This window comes from Callospermophilus lateralis, assembly GCF_048772815.1.
Source record: "Callospermophilus lateralis isolate mCalLat2 chromosome 11 unlocalized genomic scaffold, mCalLat2.hap1 SUPER_11_unloc_1, whole genome shotgun sequence".
NCBI classification, from domain to species: domain Eukaryota; kingdom Metazoa; phylum Chordata; class Mammalia; order Rodentia; family Sciuridae; genus Callospermophilus; species Callospermophilus lateralis.
In genome coordinates, this window is record NW_027510153.1 from 2,074,835 (window position 1) to 2,091,199 (window position 16,365).

The window sequence follows — 16,365 nt, forward strand, 5'->3', positions numbered from 1 at the left end:
ATCCCAGTTCTGGCACAGTTTGTCTTGGCTTGAATCCCACACCTGTCCATGACCTGCAGAACAGGGATGTGGCAATGGGCATCTGATGGTGGTCCAGGATTATCACCTGCATGGAGTCACCTTGGCTGTCCAGTATGCTTTCACACAGAGACACTGGCATGGATCTGTCTTTCAGGGGTGTCCCGTGCAAGGAGAGATGAGGGCCAGGCAGGCAGCATCCCTACCACCCAGAGATCCACACAGAGTCGCCTCACCTGTCTGTATTTTCTAAATATTTTCAAGAAAAATCTTATTTGAGAAAAAGCTCAGTGACTAAAAATAAAGCTAGAAATCCACTGTTGTACATAAACCCAAAGAGGGGCTGAGGGAAGAACCTACCATTTACTGAGTGCTATGTGCTGGGTAATTTTCACACATTATTAATTCCACCTAACCCTCATCACATCTTGATTAGATAAAGAATAATTATCCCTTTTTAGGGAATTGAAAACTGAGGCTCAGAGAAGGAAAATCTCATTACCAGCAAGAGCCATGACATGATTTCAAATCCGTCAGTTCTGCAAGGCAGCCATCTCTATATCTCTGTCATCTCTCAGCCTCTCTTTCCGAGTCCCTTCCTTCTTCCCCTTACATCTGACGCCAGCTGCCAGTCATGTATAGTCATGGGTCATCTCGTTACTATTCAGTGTGAGTGAACCTTCGTGAACTTGCTTCATGCTGGTATTTGTTCATCAGAGTTATTTATAGAGCACCTACTAGATGCCTGGGACCAGACAGGGTCCCAAGGATGCAGAACATCAAGTCCTGCCAGTATCGTCAAGGGTCTCACTGCCCAGTGGAGAGAGAAACAGAAACCAATGGACAGAAGCATTAAAACTGATGCTATCTGCCAAGGGCAGAGTGGGGACAGGACGTGGGGGTTAGAGGAACAACAGCTCTCTTCTCACTGTCAGTATTTAACAATGTCTTTTATTGACGTTCTTTCTGGTCCCGCTGGGTAGTCCTGTTGCCTCTGACATTATTCATGCTTCCAGGAGAAAAGAGCTGAGTACCACAATGTACCCGTGTCCACTGCGGCAGTCCTGGGTGGAGGCAGCCATTCCATGAGGTAAGACACACTGGGACACATCAGGTTTCTTCTTTCCATCATCCCTGAATAATAATTCAACTTGAAATACATTTAGACACTTTTAAAAATCTAACTCTGAAAAGAAATTCTATGAATTCTATGCCTTGCCTTCCCCATTAAATGTTTCTGTCCTGGCCAAACAAGAGAGATAATGCTCCCTCACCGCCTGCCTTGCTCTCCCCAGGCCCTCTGGTGCCTCCAATTGAAATGGAACATGAGCAACGTTCCTACCTTACTCTTATTTCCTAATCCAATGAACGGACTACATGGATCTCCAATGACAGAGGCCAGACAGGTTAATATCTATGCATGAAGGTAAAAATCTCTGCCTCATCCCTTTGGAGAATCTCAAACCACTCTTTGCATCTGAATCTTCATTTTCCCTGAGCAATCCAACTTCCGTGACCCCTCCCCCTTTGAAGACTCCCATCTTTCAGAATCTAAACAGTAAAGACAATTATCATGGCAGTAAGCCACTGAGGAGAGCAGAAGGCAAGCTGCAGAACAAAAGCCGGCACCCAGGCACACGCTCAAAGAGTCACTGCAAAGCTGAGTAAAGGAGACGCGTCCGCAAGGCAACACAGATACGTCACCAAATGCTGTCCAAGGGCACGAATGATTCCCACTCTGGAAATTCATTTGAAGGAAATAATTTAAATGAAGAAAAGTGCAATGTGCTATGTGACAGCAGAAAAGGCATGGCTGAGTAAATTATAGGCCATTAACAATGATCATTATGAAGCCACAGTCACAGCACGAAACACGTTACCGAGATATTAAGTTAAAAATAACACCACTGGATACGCAATATGAAGGCCATATGTAAAAAAAATCTGTCTTCATAATGACAGTGGGATCCAGGATAATGTTTTAAAATGCTGCGAGATGCTACAATATCCTCTGAATAATAAAAAGAAATTGAGAGGAAAACAGGTGATGAGTCATGGCCTGACAATTGTCACTGTGTGATACAATGTCCCCTTTGCAGGGACAATGACAGGTGGTTAAATGTGAGTACAGAGACCAGGTTCAGCTCTTTTATCCTGGGTTATTATTAACGTCGACCTCTCCAGAAATTAATCTCACTGGCAAGTTACACACTGATCTCACCTGGTTGCCAACAGGTAATTCATAAATATTGAAGGATGCCAAGAAATGGAACTGGAGAGGGCTGCAGGTATGTGTGAGGGGGAGGACACTTCAGCCAGGGGGGCCTTGGTAGAGGGTCACGACCAGTCACAGTGTCACCATGTGGGTATCTGTGTCCTTGGCGTTCAGCGCGGGCCCAAGGTTAGAGGAACCAGAAGCATGCTCATTCAAATTCAGCAAGTGTGGAAGTCCTTCCCAGGCCAGCATGCCCAGGTCCCTGTATGCCCTGTTCACAGGGTGGTGACACAGGAGGTCTCCTGAAGTGTCAGCTGCACTTCCACCTCCACAATTAGCCCAGGGCTGGGCCGAGGGGAAGGTGGATGGTTTCATATGTGTCTGTTGTTTGTTGTCATAAAATATACATGACACAAAATGGATCATCTTAACCCCTTTCAAGTGTGGAGACTGTGGCACTAAGTATGGTCCCAGTGATTTGCAACCGTTGCCATTTCACCCTCCCCACATGAAACACTGTACACTCAGCTTCCAACCCCACTGCCAGCCCCTGGAAGCCATAGTCCACTTCTGACTCCACGCATCCCACTACGCTGGGTCCTTGTGGAAGAGGAACGCATAGCTGTTGCTCTTGGTGACTCACTGATTGGACCTAGCACAAGAGCCCCAGGTCCATCCACATGCAGTGTGTGTCAGCATTCCCCCCTCTCTAAGCTGAACACAGCTCCCCTGGAGGCACATGCCATGGGATGGGGCTCTCAGGGGCTGTTCCTCTAGGAAGTACCATCAAGTCACACTCATATTGCCCCAGCTCGACCCCACACTCAATTCTGAGAAATGGCCTTGCATCTCAGACCAGACCTCAGACCAGGTCACTGGTACAACTTCTCGAGTATTCCTTCACTTAGGAAGCTGTCAAGGCTTCTGGCCCTTCTTCTCAGAGTGTGAATGGTTCATACCCTCCAGCCCAGGACAAGCTCACTGCTTGTCCAGAGTTCCCACCTAGGCCTGTGCTTGTGCACCTGTCTGGATTGTGCCATGGATCCAAGATGGCAGCCACTTGCCTACGGCTTTGTTTGGATTGTACTTTTGCCTACTTTATCCTACCTTCCAAGTGGATCCTGCTCCCTGCTGTACGTAGGAAGGTGTCTTTCTAGGAGATGAACCTTTGATCCAGTCCACATTTCGATTTTCTATTTTTGCATTACCCGTTGCCAGATATCTTGCTCCAGCCTCCCATCTGTCGAAACCCTCCAACACTAGACTGAGGACACAGAGCCCCAAAAGCACAGATGCAGGCCACTTACAGCCAGAGTGAGTTCCGTCCCTGCGTGATGACCCCCGTGAACCTGGTCAGGCGCCTGGCGTCCACTTCAATCCACTGATGAAGGTCATTCCTACCTGCGCACCATGCACCGTCGTAAAAATCATTTTCATTAATGCCTGCCTGGAAAGAAAAGAAGGGTGTGTTTCAGAAAGACCTTAACTGAAGAACAGTAAGACAAACATTTTCCTCAGGCTGAGAGGAGGAAGGTGAGATAGGAGAAAATTATCAAGGGGATAAAGGAAAACAGCAATTGTGCCCTCAAATCCTCTTTCTAAGTCACAAAAGGGAGTTGCTCTGTACTAACAAGTTGGAACTATCTCAATGTGGTATGTCCTCTTCTTGCCCAGTGTGAAAGATGAAATTTAATGAGTTCTCCTATTACTCATTCATCCAACACACAAAAAATGTCTCCCACACCCCAGCCCACACACGCCAGGTGCTGGGGAATCAAAGGTGAATCATTCCATCTCAAAATTTCACCATCCAGGCAGGAAGGAAGACGTTATGAAAACATAAATCAGAACCCAGCAGGACAAGTGCTATTCCAGGAATATGGACAAACTCCCATGAAGCTTAAGGGTAGCACAACAAATCTCGGGAGACCACACAGAAAGCCCCAAGGTGAGGGGGTACTTGAACTGGGTGCTGAGCTGGGTGCTGAGGTTGTTTACCGAGTAAAAAATCTGTCTGGTAGTGTCTGACTTATTTGATGTGCTCAGTATCTGTTACTATTATTACCAAAAAATCTTTGGCTCTGAATTTCCAAGGCAGGTGAAGTTTCTGTTCTGAAAATTTGCCAGCAGTGTTACCATTTGAAGAGATGAGACCTTGACCAAAATAAATAAATAAATAAGGACATTGAAGCCAAAAGAAGCATCTGGGTTTACCAGACCATTCTGCATTGACTCTGCTTCTCCATGGCTGTTTCTCAAGGACCTAATGAATGAGATGTCTGGACAGAGAATGGCAGGTCAGCTCACGCTCCCTGCCTCGACTCCAATTCTGCACAGGGCCTGACTTTTAATGGGCATCAGGAAGGTGCAGTTCACCGTACAGTGACATCATGGCCAAAGGGTTCCTGCGAACCAACAGAGGCTTTGTATCAGGACCACCCTGTGGCCTGCGCAGTCCCAGGCCACCCTGACACCCACCTCCGTGAACTCTGAGGGAAAATGCTGGAGTACAAACACAGCACTGACGCCTCACATGAGGGCCAGCGTCAGAAGCTGCTTGTCAACAGAAACCCACATCTCCATAACCAGATGGCCTTGGAGACGTCTGTGAGGACCCCGAGGGGCTGCAGGTTCTGCCTTTGAGAACCGTCAGAGAAAGTCTGCTCTTATCACGTGTGTGTCACAAATGCTCCCGTGTACTGGTGACATGCTAATTCTTAGGAAGTGGTGGGGCCTCTACTCAGCACAGCATCTCAGCTCCCAGCCCGCCATCCAGCAAGGAGGCCCAGAATCCAGCCGGAGGGCTGTAATTATGCCCCTGCTTCCTTTCTGCACTGGAAGGTAATTACCCTGCTAATGACAGAGATTTGCAACACATTAATGACCTACAATATCACAACTCAGCTCCTCTCATGAAGCCCTAACATGCATTTACTGTTTGTTTTCCTCATCAACCACAGGCGAGACTGCAGTTTAGAATGGTCCCATTCATTTAGCAAAGCAAACCTTCACTATGCCTCTGCCATACGTCAATTATTGGTCCAGGGAACAGGGACATAAAAATGAACAATGTGTGAAGCCCTGTCCTCTGGTTGGCAGATGAATTAGTCTACTCATACTGCCATCTTCAAATTAGCCATCACACAGAGCTCTGGCTCTGAGGTCCCCCTACCTGGCCGGCCAGGAATCCTAACTTGGCCACTGAAATGCAGTGGGCCCCAACTTGAGCCTTGGTTTCTCCCTCTGTCAGTATGGAAGCAATGATCATTTTTCCCTGAGGATGTTGGTTGTGTTTACAACTGGGTCTGGCACATAGGGTGAGCTCAGAGTTTGTACTCCATAAACATTACTTATCAAAATATTTAAAGCAGTGTAATTCAGTTAGCCCTGGCAAAATGTGGAAATGTGGATGGTTTATGAATTTTCTCAAGTTTCACAAAATTCCAGGGAATTCTGCAACTAATTTCAGTTAACTTCTGTCATATTTTCTACAACTTCAAACACCCAGAACAGAATTATACAGAACTTGAAGAAAAAGGAGACCCATAACATTAAAGTCCTTCACAGGAGTCCAATGCTGCCCCTCTGGGGTGTTTGGAAATGTCTGGAATCATTTTTGACTGTCCCTACTGGGAGTGAGGGTGTCCCTGCCTCCACTGGGTAGAAGCCGGGGATGCTTGTTGGACATTCCACAGTCACAACCTACAGTGCACAGGAAAACTGCCACCGTGCTAAACAGCCTGGCCTAAATGTCCAGGAGGCCAAGGTTGTATAATCCTGGCCTAAGGCAAAGTCAACTACCACAGAGCTGCCCTGTGGCTTGAGATGTTTACTATATGGAATCCCAGAAGCCTGGATGGAAGAGCTATCCTCAGCTATTAAATCAACATCTACTGAACAGGATTCGCAATTAAATTTAAGGTTCCTGGTTTGCTAGCTAGGAGATTTTGCCTCCGCTGTCAATCTCAGTTCTTTCTGAAGACACCAGTCAATTAAATGCAATTCAGAGTCAGGGGAATGGAGAGTCCTGCCTGAAGATGACTCATTGCAAGGTGACAGCTACCTCCTTAAAATCAATTTCTGAACTTAAAGGACAAGCACCTGGGAGAATTTAGTGAAAGAGGAGGTACCAGGCTCAGAGATGTCACCAAATTGTGCCACACTGCAACATGCAATATTTATAAGATGCCTCTGAGGAACCAGGAAGAGAGCACATTTGTCCCTTTCTGGTTAATCATACAGGGAAACACTTGAAAATTTTAGGAGAAATTTTAATTGAGAGTTGTTGAAATAAAAAGTTTGATTCTTAAATGTATGATTTAACACTGTAAGATTCATTCTACTATAGCAGCAAATTAACTGAGGATTAATGTAATTTTCTCAAGGTGATGAAGTTATGTGCATCATTTCTTTACCTTAAAGAATTAATGCACCTAACAGAGTAAGTTTTATAAAAGATAAATGTGGCAGTCACTAAGACTATAACAAAGAGAAAACCTGACATTATCTATTTAAGATCAACCAAATAGAATTTCTCCACTTCGAGAGGATGGAGGAAATATCTTATTTTTTTTCCGTGTTCTTTTCTCGAGTTTCCTCCCAAAGAAAAAAAGATATAGAAATAGAACCTCAAACTCTGGCAAAAAAATAGAAGGCATTTATAATCCAATCCCTCAGACTCAGGATGCTGTTAAGCCAGTTTCTGTTATACAACATAAATCTGTGCTTGTCAAACAATCCTCAAACACCTTAAACAGCTAATAATTGTTCAAATATTTATGAGCCCCACAGAGGAGATTTATGTTAAGCTGCTTGACAAGGAACAAGAGCCTGTGCAGGTCCAAGGAACATTCTGTTGAAACAAATATTGCCAAGACATCAATACTTTCCTAGCATTTTTCATAACGGACTTTTGCACCTGCTCATTTCCCTAATTATCCCCGAAGCTTTACACTTTCAGAGAGAGAACGAAAATGGAATTTTTTGAAAGATCAGTAATTTGAAAAATTAGCTTCTATATAAAGAAAAATACATACTCAGGCACAGCCATTTCTAAAAATACGGTCTGGAGATGGATGCTTAGAGAGAGATATCAAGTTGTTATGGCAACTATGATTATAATTATGAAGCTGGAGGGTTTTCCCGTTCATTACTATGTTGAGATGTGGTGATTTAAATGGCAGCGTCCTTTGTAATATCCTCAATCTCATTGCTACATAATTACCCACTTCATATTTAATCTTCGGTGTGTTTGTTCTTACTCCCATGCCCTGTGGAGTTGGCATCTTTTGACAAGCCTTATTCTTAGTTCATGGGTCCCACTTGCACCTCAGCTCCTCTCCCCACCATTGCCTCTACTCTGTGATTTCATTTTCACTTTGACCTCTGGGGAGACTTGCTTGGGCATGAGCTATCCATTTGTAAACAAGAAGACACTGTTATGAAAGTTAAGAAACCACCCCAACAGACATGTGGGGAGATGCTCAACTCAGAAGAGCCAGAGCCTGCTGGGCATCCTAGGAAATCCAGAATTTCTTGTTCACCTACTGTGTGCAGGGTTATTTACAGCAGCAATGATGTTTCACCTCTGTGTTGGCTTTCCTGTGTGCACCCCTGGGTCTGCAACCCTCTTGCGCTCCTGTATACTGGAGGCACCCCCTTGAGGCCTGAGGTCCAGTGTCCTCTGGTTTCTGATTGGCATTGGCCAATGGGAGGTGCCACCAGGAGGTAGGAAGATGAGAGAAAGGAGAGGAGGTTTGAGTATTTCTTCCCCTTGACCCCAACCCTTTCCCATCCCTGCCCCTGGGGACCTGCTGGTGGCTGCATTTATTCACTATCCTGGAGTCCTCTTTCTCAGCCCCAGTTTTGGAAGCTTGTGGGTGGTAATGACTTCCTGCAGGCCTGAGCCTGCAACAACTAGGTTCTGGTACCTCAGTATCCTTCACGTGTCCCCTCATCCCTGCCCACACCTCTGAGCTTCGGTCATCTGTGTGTGCCACTCTTTCCTGCTGGTCTCTGCTGGTTGATATACTCCTCCCAAAGCACTAAGAGAGGAGAAATAAGTCTCCTCTGTCTTGCAGCTGACTAGAATAGTTAAGTCACTTGTTGAAGGACACCTAAATAACAAGTCACAGAGTTGAATGAACCTCCAACTGTTTGGGTCCAGAACCTCTGTTCCACCATGTATGCTGCAGCCTCAGGCCAAGGGAGTGCCTGCCCACACATGGCCTGAGATGCATTCGGGCAGAGCAGCTGAGTGCAGGTGGAGCATGAGCCCTCCACAGTGGTCACCAGTTGGGGTGGCTTTAGACCCCAGCATTTCTCTAGCTCCTCCTTTCAATAAGATTTCTTAAGGTTTAAGTCCCTCCAAGTTAAAAATTCTGGGGCTGTTTCTGTTGTCACTGAATGCACAAAGCCCAAGAGAAAAGAAGCAATAACCCTTTTGGAGTCTCCATTTTCATGAAGAGGAACTCCAGGTGAGAAGCCAAGACACAAGACTTAGGAAGATACCACCCTCTCTCCAGCCCATCATCTCCACATGCATGGAACAACTATGTTCCAGCCCAGAACCAGAAGAAAGGGTCAGGAAGGCCTGAAGCTCAAGCACCTTACCCTTTATCCCCTGTGCCAGGGTCACGGCTCTGAACAGCATCAGCGAGTGCTACTGGTATACCCATCTGGAGAGCCAAGAACAGCCAGGCCTATAAGTCCATGGTAAACAAAACCCCAACAGGGGTCCCCGTGGAGACTCTGAAGTGGGGCCTTTCTGCTCTCTCCCACACCAACCACCCACTGAGCCAGACAGAGGGAAACTAAAAAGATTCAAAGCTTTGTGAACCTAACAAATTTGTAAGTCTAATAAATTCCCAGAAAAAAAAATGCTAGGTTTGACATGAGAAGAGAGAACCCAAACAGAATAATATTAAAGGAATTGAAATGGGAGTCAGCCAACTCTGCAAAAAAAAAAAAAAAAGTTCTAAGTAGTTTTTCAGGTGAATTTGCCAAGCTTAAAAAAGATATGGGTTTTTTCCCCAGAATGGAAGAGTGAAACCTATTATCTTATCATTTTATTAGGCTAATGTGACCTTAATACTAAAACCAGAGAATGAAAATGTCAAAAAATAATCAAATAGGTTTATTTTGTTTTACACATAGTTGCAAAAATGTCTAAGTCAAATATTAACTAACAACTAATTTTTAAAAAATTAAGATATAATCATATAGGCTTTATTTTAGAAATACAAGGATGGTTCAACCATAGAACATCCATGTAATTCATCATATCAATAGATCAAAAGAAAGCATTTTTTATAAACTCCAACATCTCTCTTGAAAAGAAACTTTTAGCAAACTATAAATGAAAGGAAACTCTTGATAAGGTTATAAAATAAAAATTTATAGCAAACATAATAATTAGTTGAACAAGTTTAGATAAACTCTCTGGAAGACCTGATTTAAGGCTGGGATATCATTTCTTGATCCTGTACATTATGGCCAAAGCTCATAGGGAAAGAAAAAGATACCAAAAAAATGTAAATTTCAGAAGAAAATAAAAATATATTTATTTTACAGGTTAAACAGTCAGGAAAAACCAACAGAAATATCAGACAAAATAAGACTTAGTTTTACAAGATTGTTTGATCAAATATGAACATTAAAAAATCAATTCCATTACTCTATACTAGTAATAACCAACCAGAAAATGTAATACAACATAGAATCATTTATAATATCAGCTAACCTATGAATTATTTGGAATTTATTAGCCAAGAATACAGAAGAAAGCAAGAATCCTATAACAAGGCAATTTTGAAACTTTAGTCAAAGTCATAGAAAATTTATTGAACAAAAAAGCAAGATACCCTTGCTCTCATGTAGGACAACTTGGCAAGATACAGATTCAGTTCCTCCCCAACAAATTGATCTGTGAATAAATTAATCATAAGAATAAATAAAGTATATGCAATCAAAATTCCAGTTTTTTAAGGAACTCTAAAATGCATAAGGAAGGAAAGTGTCCTCAAACAGCTTAAATAGTGTTGATTTACCCACCTAGAAGTTAAGCCACATCACAAAGCCATATTCAAAAATATAAAGAAGGAGAAAGAAAGAGGGGGAGAGGAAATGAGGAGGAGAAGGGAAAGGAAGGCAGGAAGAGAAGATGAAAGGAAGGTTTTTGCTCAAAAATAGGCCACGGTCTAATGTATGTGAAGAGAGAACCACATGCCGACTTCTGTGGCGTATTTGGGGATGATACATTCATTATGTGAGAACATGACAGGTCAAGGTGATTCTTTACTCTGTGGCCAGGAGAAAACCCAACTCCACATAGAGAAGTGAAACTGGATCCTTACCTCACACCACACAGAAAGGGGACTCCAGATGGTCTGAAGAATTAAACATGAAAATGGGAAACATAAGATAAAAAGGAAAATGTTTTTGCATCCTACAGATGGAGACGAACTTCTTAAATAAAATCTCTATAAAAAGTGAATGTCTGTGATCCATAAGGAAGAGAAAGGGGAATCCCAGTAGAAAAATGGGCAAAGGCCCAGGCAGAAGAGAAAACTGAAGTTTGATCCCTGAAAATGAGAAGCACTTAGGAGCCAGAGAAAGGCATATTTGAATGAAGAAATGTCATCTGACAGCTACCAGCTGGGCAAGCATCACAAACTGGATGGCATCAAGTGCTAGAGATGATGTGGGACAGGAGGAGCACTGCTGGTGAGGCTGCAAGAGTGTCCCATCCAGGGCTGGGCTGGGGCTCAGTGGTGGAGCACTTGCCTCACATGTATGAGGCACCGGGTTCAATCCTCAGCACCACATAAAAATAAATAAATAAAGTAAAGTACTGTGTCCATCTATGACTTAAAAAAAAAAAAGTGTCCCATCTGGAAAGCACATGTGTGTCCCTTGATGAATCCCAACATTCACATTTGTCACCACTGAATGCTGACCACTGCCCTTCTGCATCTGCAGGCTCCATATCCACAGATTCAACCAACCTCAGATCAAAAAATATTTGGAAAGAAAAACAATTGCATCTATATTGAACATGTACATGCTTTTTGTTTGCAGCATTCTCTAAACAATATGGTATCACAACTGTTTGCAGAGCATTTATGATGTATTAGGTATAAATAACCTAGTATTCAGGAGGTTGTGCATGAGTCCTATGCAAATACGATACCCTTTTATATAAGGGACGTGAACTTCCACAGTATCTGCAGGGGGACTGCAAAATTGTGTCCCCTTATCCTTGTGGATGTGGTGGCACATGCCTGAAATCCCAGCTGCTCTGGAGGCTGAGGCAGGAAGATTGCAAGGTCAAAGACAGCCTCAGCAATGTCAAGGTGTTAAGCAATTCAGTGAGACCCTGTCTCTAAATAAAGTACAAAATAGGAGTGGGGATGTGGCTCAGTGGTTGAGTTCAATCCCTGTACCCGCCCCTCCCCCCAAAAAAATGACTATCCTTGAATAAAAGAAAATGTCAGAGATCATGAGCTCAATGAAAATGAAAAAATATACCTGAGAAAAATTTTTTCCATTAAATGTTTGTGCCGATAGGGATTTATTTGAATATTACATTAACTCAGGACACACATCACTAAATAATTTCTACATGTTGTCATTCGATAACATAAAACTTAGGTCAATCAACATAACTGTTTTTTTTTCTTTTCCACTGAATTGAATAAGCCAATCATTTTTATGGCAATATCTTCCAGAGTCAGCCCAAATTAATTATTGGGAAAAGTGGATTAACCTTTTATTCTTCCACACTTTCTGATGGCCTCAAGGGAATGAGATACATGACAGATAAGCAAGCAAATGTACGGATTAGAAGCAGGTGTAAAATGACCCCCTACCATCCAAGGACTATGTTACATAAATGCCCCATTCAGTAAGAAAATTAGATTTCCCAATAGCGGAGCTACTATTACCAAAAGGAGAGACACAATAGTTCATTACATCCAATTACTTCTATCCTCAGGGGCACAGTCAGGAAAAACATTTTTTTAAAAGTCTTAACATCATTTCTTTGAACCTGGATTTCACCGAGGTCTTGCCCCCATGTTGTAGATCACTCGCTGAGCTCTAGCCTGCTTTGAGGGAACCAGGCATCAAAGGTGGGAGCTTGGAGCAGCACGGACATTGTTTTCCTTCCACCCAAGCTCTTTAATCCCTCCAGATGCAAACGAAGGTAAGTTGTCACATGGGTTGATAAACTCTGTCACTAAGACTCCATTTCTAAGAAGATTAATGTTCCAAGTCCAAGACCTGATGCTCTGGGTATGCAACTTACACTGGCAACCTTTGCCACAGTCTGGGTAAAATTCTTACCACTTTTTCAAATCTAAGTGTGTTTGTCAGCTTCTCATTGCTGTGACCAAAACACCTGACCAGAACAGCTAAGAGGAGGAAAACTATTTGGGGATCAATCTCTGGTCAGCAGACTACATCACTCTGGGCCTGACGTGAGGCAGGACATCGTGGTGGAGGAGTGTCACAGAGGAAGCAGAGAGAGAGTGCCCGTGGAGCCAGGTCCTAAACGTAACCCCCGTGGTTCTCCCCTAGGGACCTGCTTCCTCCAACCCTGCCCCACCTGTCTGTGGCTACCACCCAGAAATCCATCCAGACTTATTAATGCAGCAAATGGATCAATCCACTGATTAGGTCACAACTCTCATAATCTAATCATGTCACCTCTGAACATTCCTGATTTCCATGTGAGCTTTGGGGGATACCTCATATCCAAGCCATAACACTAAGCTTTTCAAACCCCAGTGGATAAGATAGAAAGCATTTTTGTCCTTATTGTTTGAGTGTTCTATCACAAAGGTGAATGAGGGTGTTAAATGTTATGGAGTGTGTTTAAATGTTATAATTTAATAAAGAAACAAATTCTGCATGGAGGTATCTGAACCAGCAGTGGCCTATTTGAGGACATGTACAGGCAGGTGACAGGCCATCAGCTCAGTGTGGGCATGAGGCCTCCCATCCTGACTCCACCCTGCCAGCTGCACAACCTGAAGCAGGTATGACTGCCAGGTGACATGACCCCATGACAACCTCATAGAGAATGATGGTGAGATTTTAATGAGATAATGTGCATAACAGGTAGCATAAAACTTGCCATATACTGTCTTATTCAGTTTGGTCCACCAAACAAAATACCATAGATTCTGTGGCTTATAAACAGCCGCAGTTTAATTCTTACAGTTCTGGGGGCCAGGAAGTCCATGATGGAGGCATCAGCAGATTCAGCGTGTGGTGAGGGCCCGTTTCATAGATGGTGCTTTCTCATTGTATGCTCATATGGTGGAAAAGGCAAAAGAGCTCCCTCCACCTGTTCATAAAGATATGAATCCCACTCACAAGGGCGCCTTCCTCTTGATCTAATCATCCCTCAAAGGCCCCACTTCCTGACACCATTGGCCTGGGGGTGAGGATTCCAACAAGGGTGCATTTGGCCCACAGAGCCTGGTGAGCACTCAGCAAGGGTTTGCAGCTGCTGTTTATCCCTGCCGTCGTTACTGTTTGTCCCATCAGCGTGAGGTGCAAGCTGTCACTGCCTCCTGAGGAAGACACCCTCTGCACCATGCCCTTACATTCTCTGCCTGTCACTACCTGGAGTGTTCTGGGACCCTCCTCTCTCAGTGGACTCCTGCTCTCACGTGGAGCGCTGCCAGGGCCGGCAGCTGGCAAGCTCCTGTTTCTCTGAGCCTGAGCTCCCCAGCTCCCTCCCTGTGCATGGATCTCATGTGGAGGCAGAGGACTCTGAAGTGGTTCCTGCTAATGGATGGCTGCATCCAAGGGAGCAGGTATCTCTACCGCATTAGAAGGTGCTCAGTAAGTGTGGTTGAATGTCTGGGGAAACGATTTTGAGAGTGAGGTCCAAAATCGGATTCTCCTCTGCATCCTGCCCAGGGACGCGCCCCCCACCCCGGGTTTGGCATGCAGTGGGTGCTCTACAAAGGTTCACATAGAAGTTGACTTTCCAGGTCTGCCTGGACTGCACTCCCTCTGAGTGCCTCCTCCCCAGCCTTTATCTCAGCAGGGACCAAGGCCACCTGCCCTGCTGCCCTGCTCACCCCACCCAGCCTCAGGTCCCTCCTGGCATCAGTGGAGTCTGCTCTGGGGCTGGGACAGATCCTGGTATTCCCGTGAGACTGGGCTGTGGCCCTTCCTTGTCCCACAGTGGGGAGCCCTGAGACTTAGGACCTGAGGACTTCATAGTGTGCAGTGTCCTCAGGTGGCACAGCCACTTGAAACTTTAGGTCTCATTCTCCAAGAAGCAAAAGCTGGTGCAAAACCAATTAATTTTTTGAACAGCCAAGAGAGCCAAATTAAGCTAACTGCCAGGCACAGCTATTGTGTGACAGAAGTTGGGATTCACTGGGGAGGCTCTGATGATATCACCTCTCCTATCGGCCTTTGCAAGGTCTCAGCATGATCGAAACCCCACCTCAGTGAATCAGCTTTGGACAAAACAGTAGATGAGCTTAGGAAGCAAGATGAGAACAGCCTAATCATTAATATCAGTAAACACTGTTTTCTTTTCCAAACACAACAAGCTCTCCAGTTATTAGTTACATGAATAAGATGATTTTCATATTTCAGGTCTCAATTTAAAGTGCATTTCCTCAGGGAGCCCTTTCCAGAAAATTCTATCTGGAGACTCCCTCTACAGGGCCTCTCTGCCACCTTGAGGATAGTGTTCATGCTCTGTCCCCGAGACTCTGCTGGGTTGCCCTGGCCAGGCCTGCCTTCCTGCTCTCTCCACTTGTCACTCACCAGCCATGAATACTGGAGTGAGGTCACACCACCTCATGGCTCCCCACACCCTTGCTCCCTGACTTCCCACTGCCAGCAGAGGCCTCACCAACTCCAGCCAACCCCTGACAACTTCTCCTTCATCTCCCCTTCCTGACTCCCAACCTGGCACATTTCACTCCAGAAATCTTCCTCAGCCAACGCCAGCAGACCACGTGCTGATCTCCCTCTCTAAGTGTATGGAGCCTCAGTCTCCTGGTGTGTAAAATGGGACCCTCAGGCCTGCTCGGCTCCCCCAACTGGAAACGCTGCACCTATGTCAGGGCTGGTGCTAAGTAAAGTTAGCCATGCCCCTGCCCATCCACCCAGGCACCTCCCACGCAGTGGGTAGGGAGTCTTTCTTCCTTTAGACAGCTATGGGATCTTGATGGTCTGCCAAAGCACGTCCCCAACACTCCAACCACATGTGGTGTCAGCCCCAGCAGCTCCTTCTGAGCTCCTGGACACGACAGAGCAAACCTTAAACTCAATCCAGAAGCTGTACCACATCATAAACCTCAAAATGCACATCCCCCACTGTGGGACACAGAACCAACAAAGGGACCATAAATAAGTACCACCATCTTGCCCACTCAACCCTGAATACCCTAACTTGGCTCCAAAGGAATATGGGTAGGCTTCCAAAGATAAGGAGTCTCTGCAGGAAGCATCTCCCATGGTTAGGAGTCAAGCCACTCTCATGAATTTTCTAGAAGAGAAGCAGGGTCCCAAACCACTGAGACCAAGAAGCAGGGAAGGCAGCCCAGGATGGTGCAGAGAGGACACCCTGGCTGCCTCCCATGAGGCTGCCTCCCTGGCGAGGCCCAGCTCTCCTTCTCCAGGGAAATGCCTGTGATCAGTCTGGAGTCACCGCTGGGATTCGTGAGTCTCTACCCTGCAGGTTCATGCTAAGAGGCACCTGTAGGAACCTGGGCAAGGTGTTTGAGTATATTTTCTAGGTAATCCGACTCCAGAAGGGCTCCCTTCAGCCTGGAATGTTTGCCAGAGGCTGCTGCCCAGGTGGGGACACCTGCTTCTGGGGCCAGAGTGATTTGCAAAGGTAATTAACACTCATGCTGAAATGGAGAAGGTGCTTCTAATCACAATGGCTATTTTTTAAAGACCTCCTAATGGAAAACTCTTTTCTTTTCAAACCACACACAGCTTTTAGTAATTGGAAGAGAGACCATTATTCAAGTCAGATTGTGCTTTTTTTCTCGAACTTTTGTGCTTTGTAAGATCATGAAAATGCATTTACTTGGGGCTGACCATAGTGAGAGCAAGCAGCATCACCCGGGAGGGTCCTCACAGTGTGC

At 45.1% G+C, this 16,365-nt stretch overlaps 1 protein-coding gene across 1 annotated transcript in view; it reads right to left on the reverse strand.

Annotated features, from left to right (window-relative positions):
- LOC143385936 (inactive carboxypeptidase-like protein X2) overlaps window positions 1-5,501 on the reverse strand; it is a 68,192-nt gene extending 62,691 nt beyond the window's left edge. The window contains exons 1-2 of the mRNA XM_076841374.1: window positions 5,406-5,501; window positions 3,541-3,680 (exon numbers count right to left, since the gene is read on the reverse strand). Coding sequence (XP_076697489.1) covers window positions 3,541-3,680; window positions 5,406-5,501 — 236 coding nt within the window. The remainder of the gene's footprint in view (window positions 1-3,540; window positions 3,681-5,405) is intronic.
- Window positions 5,502-16,365: the final 10,864 nt, after the last annotated feature.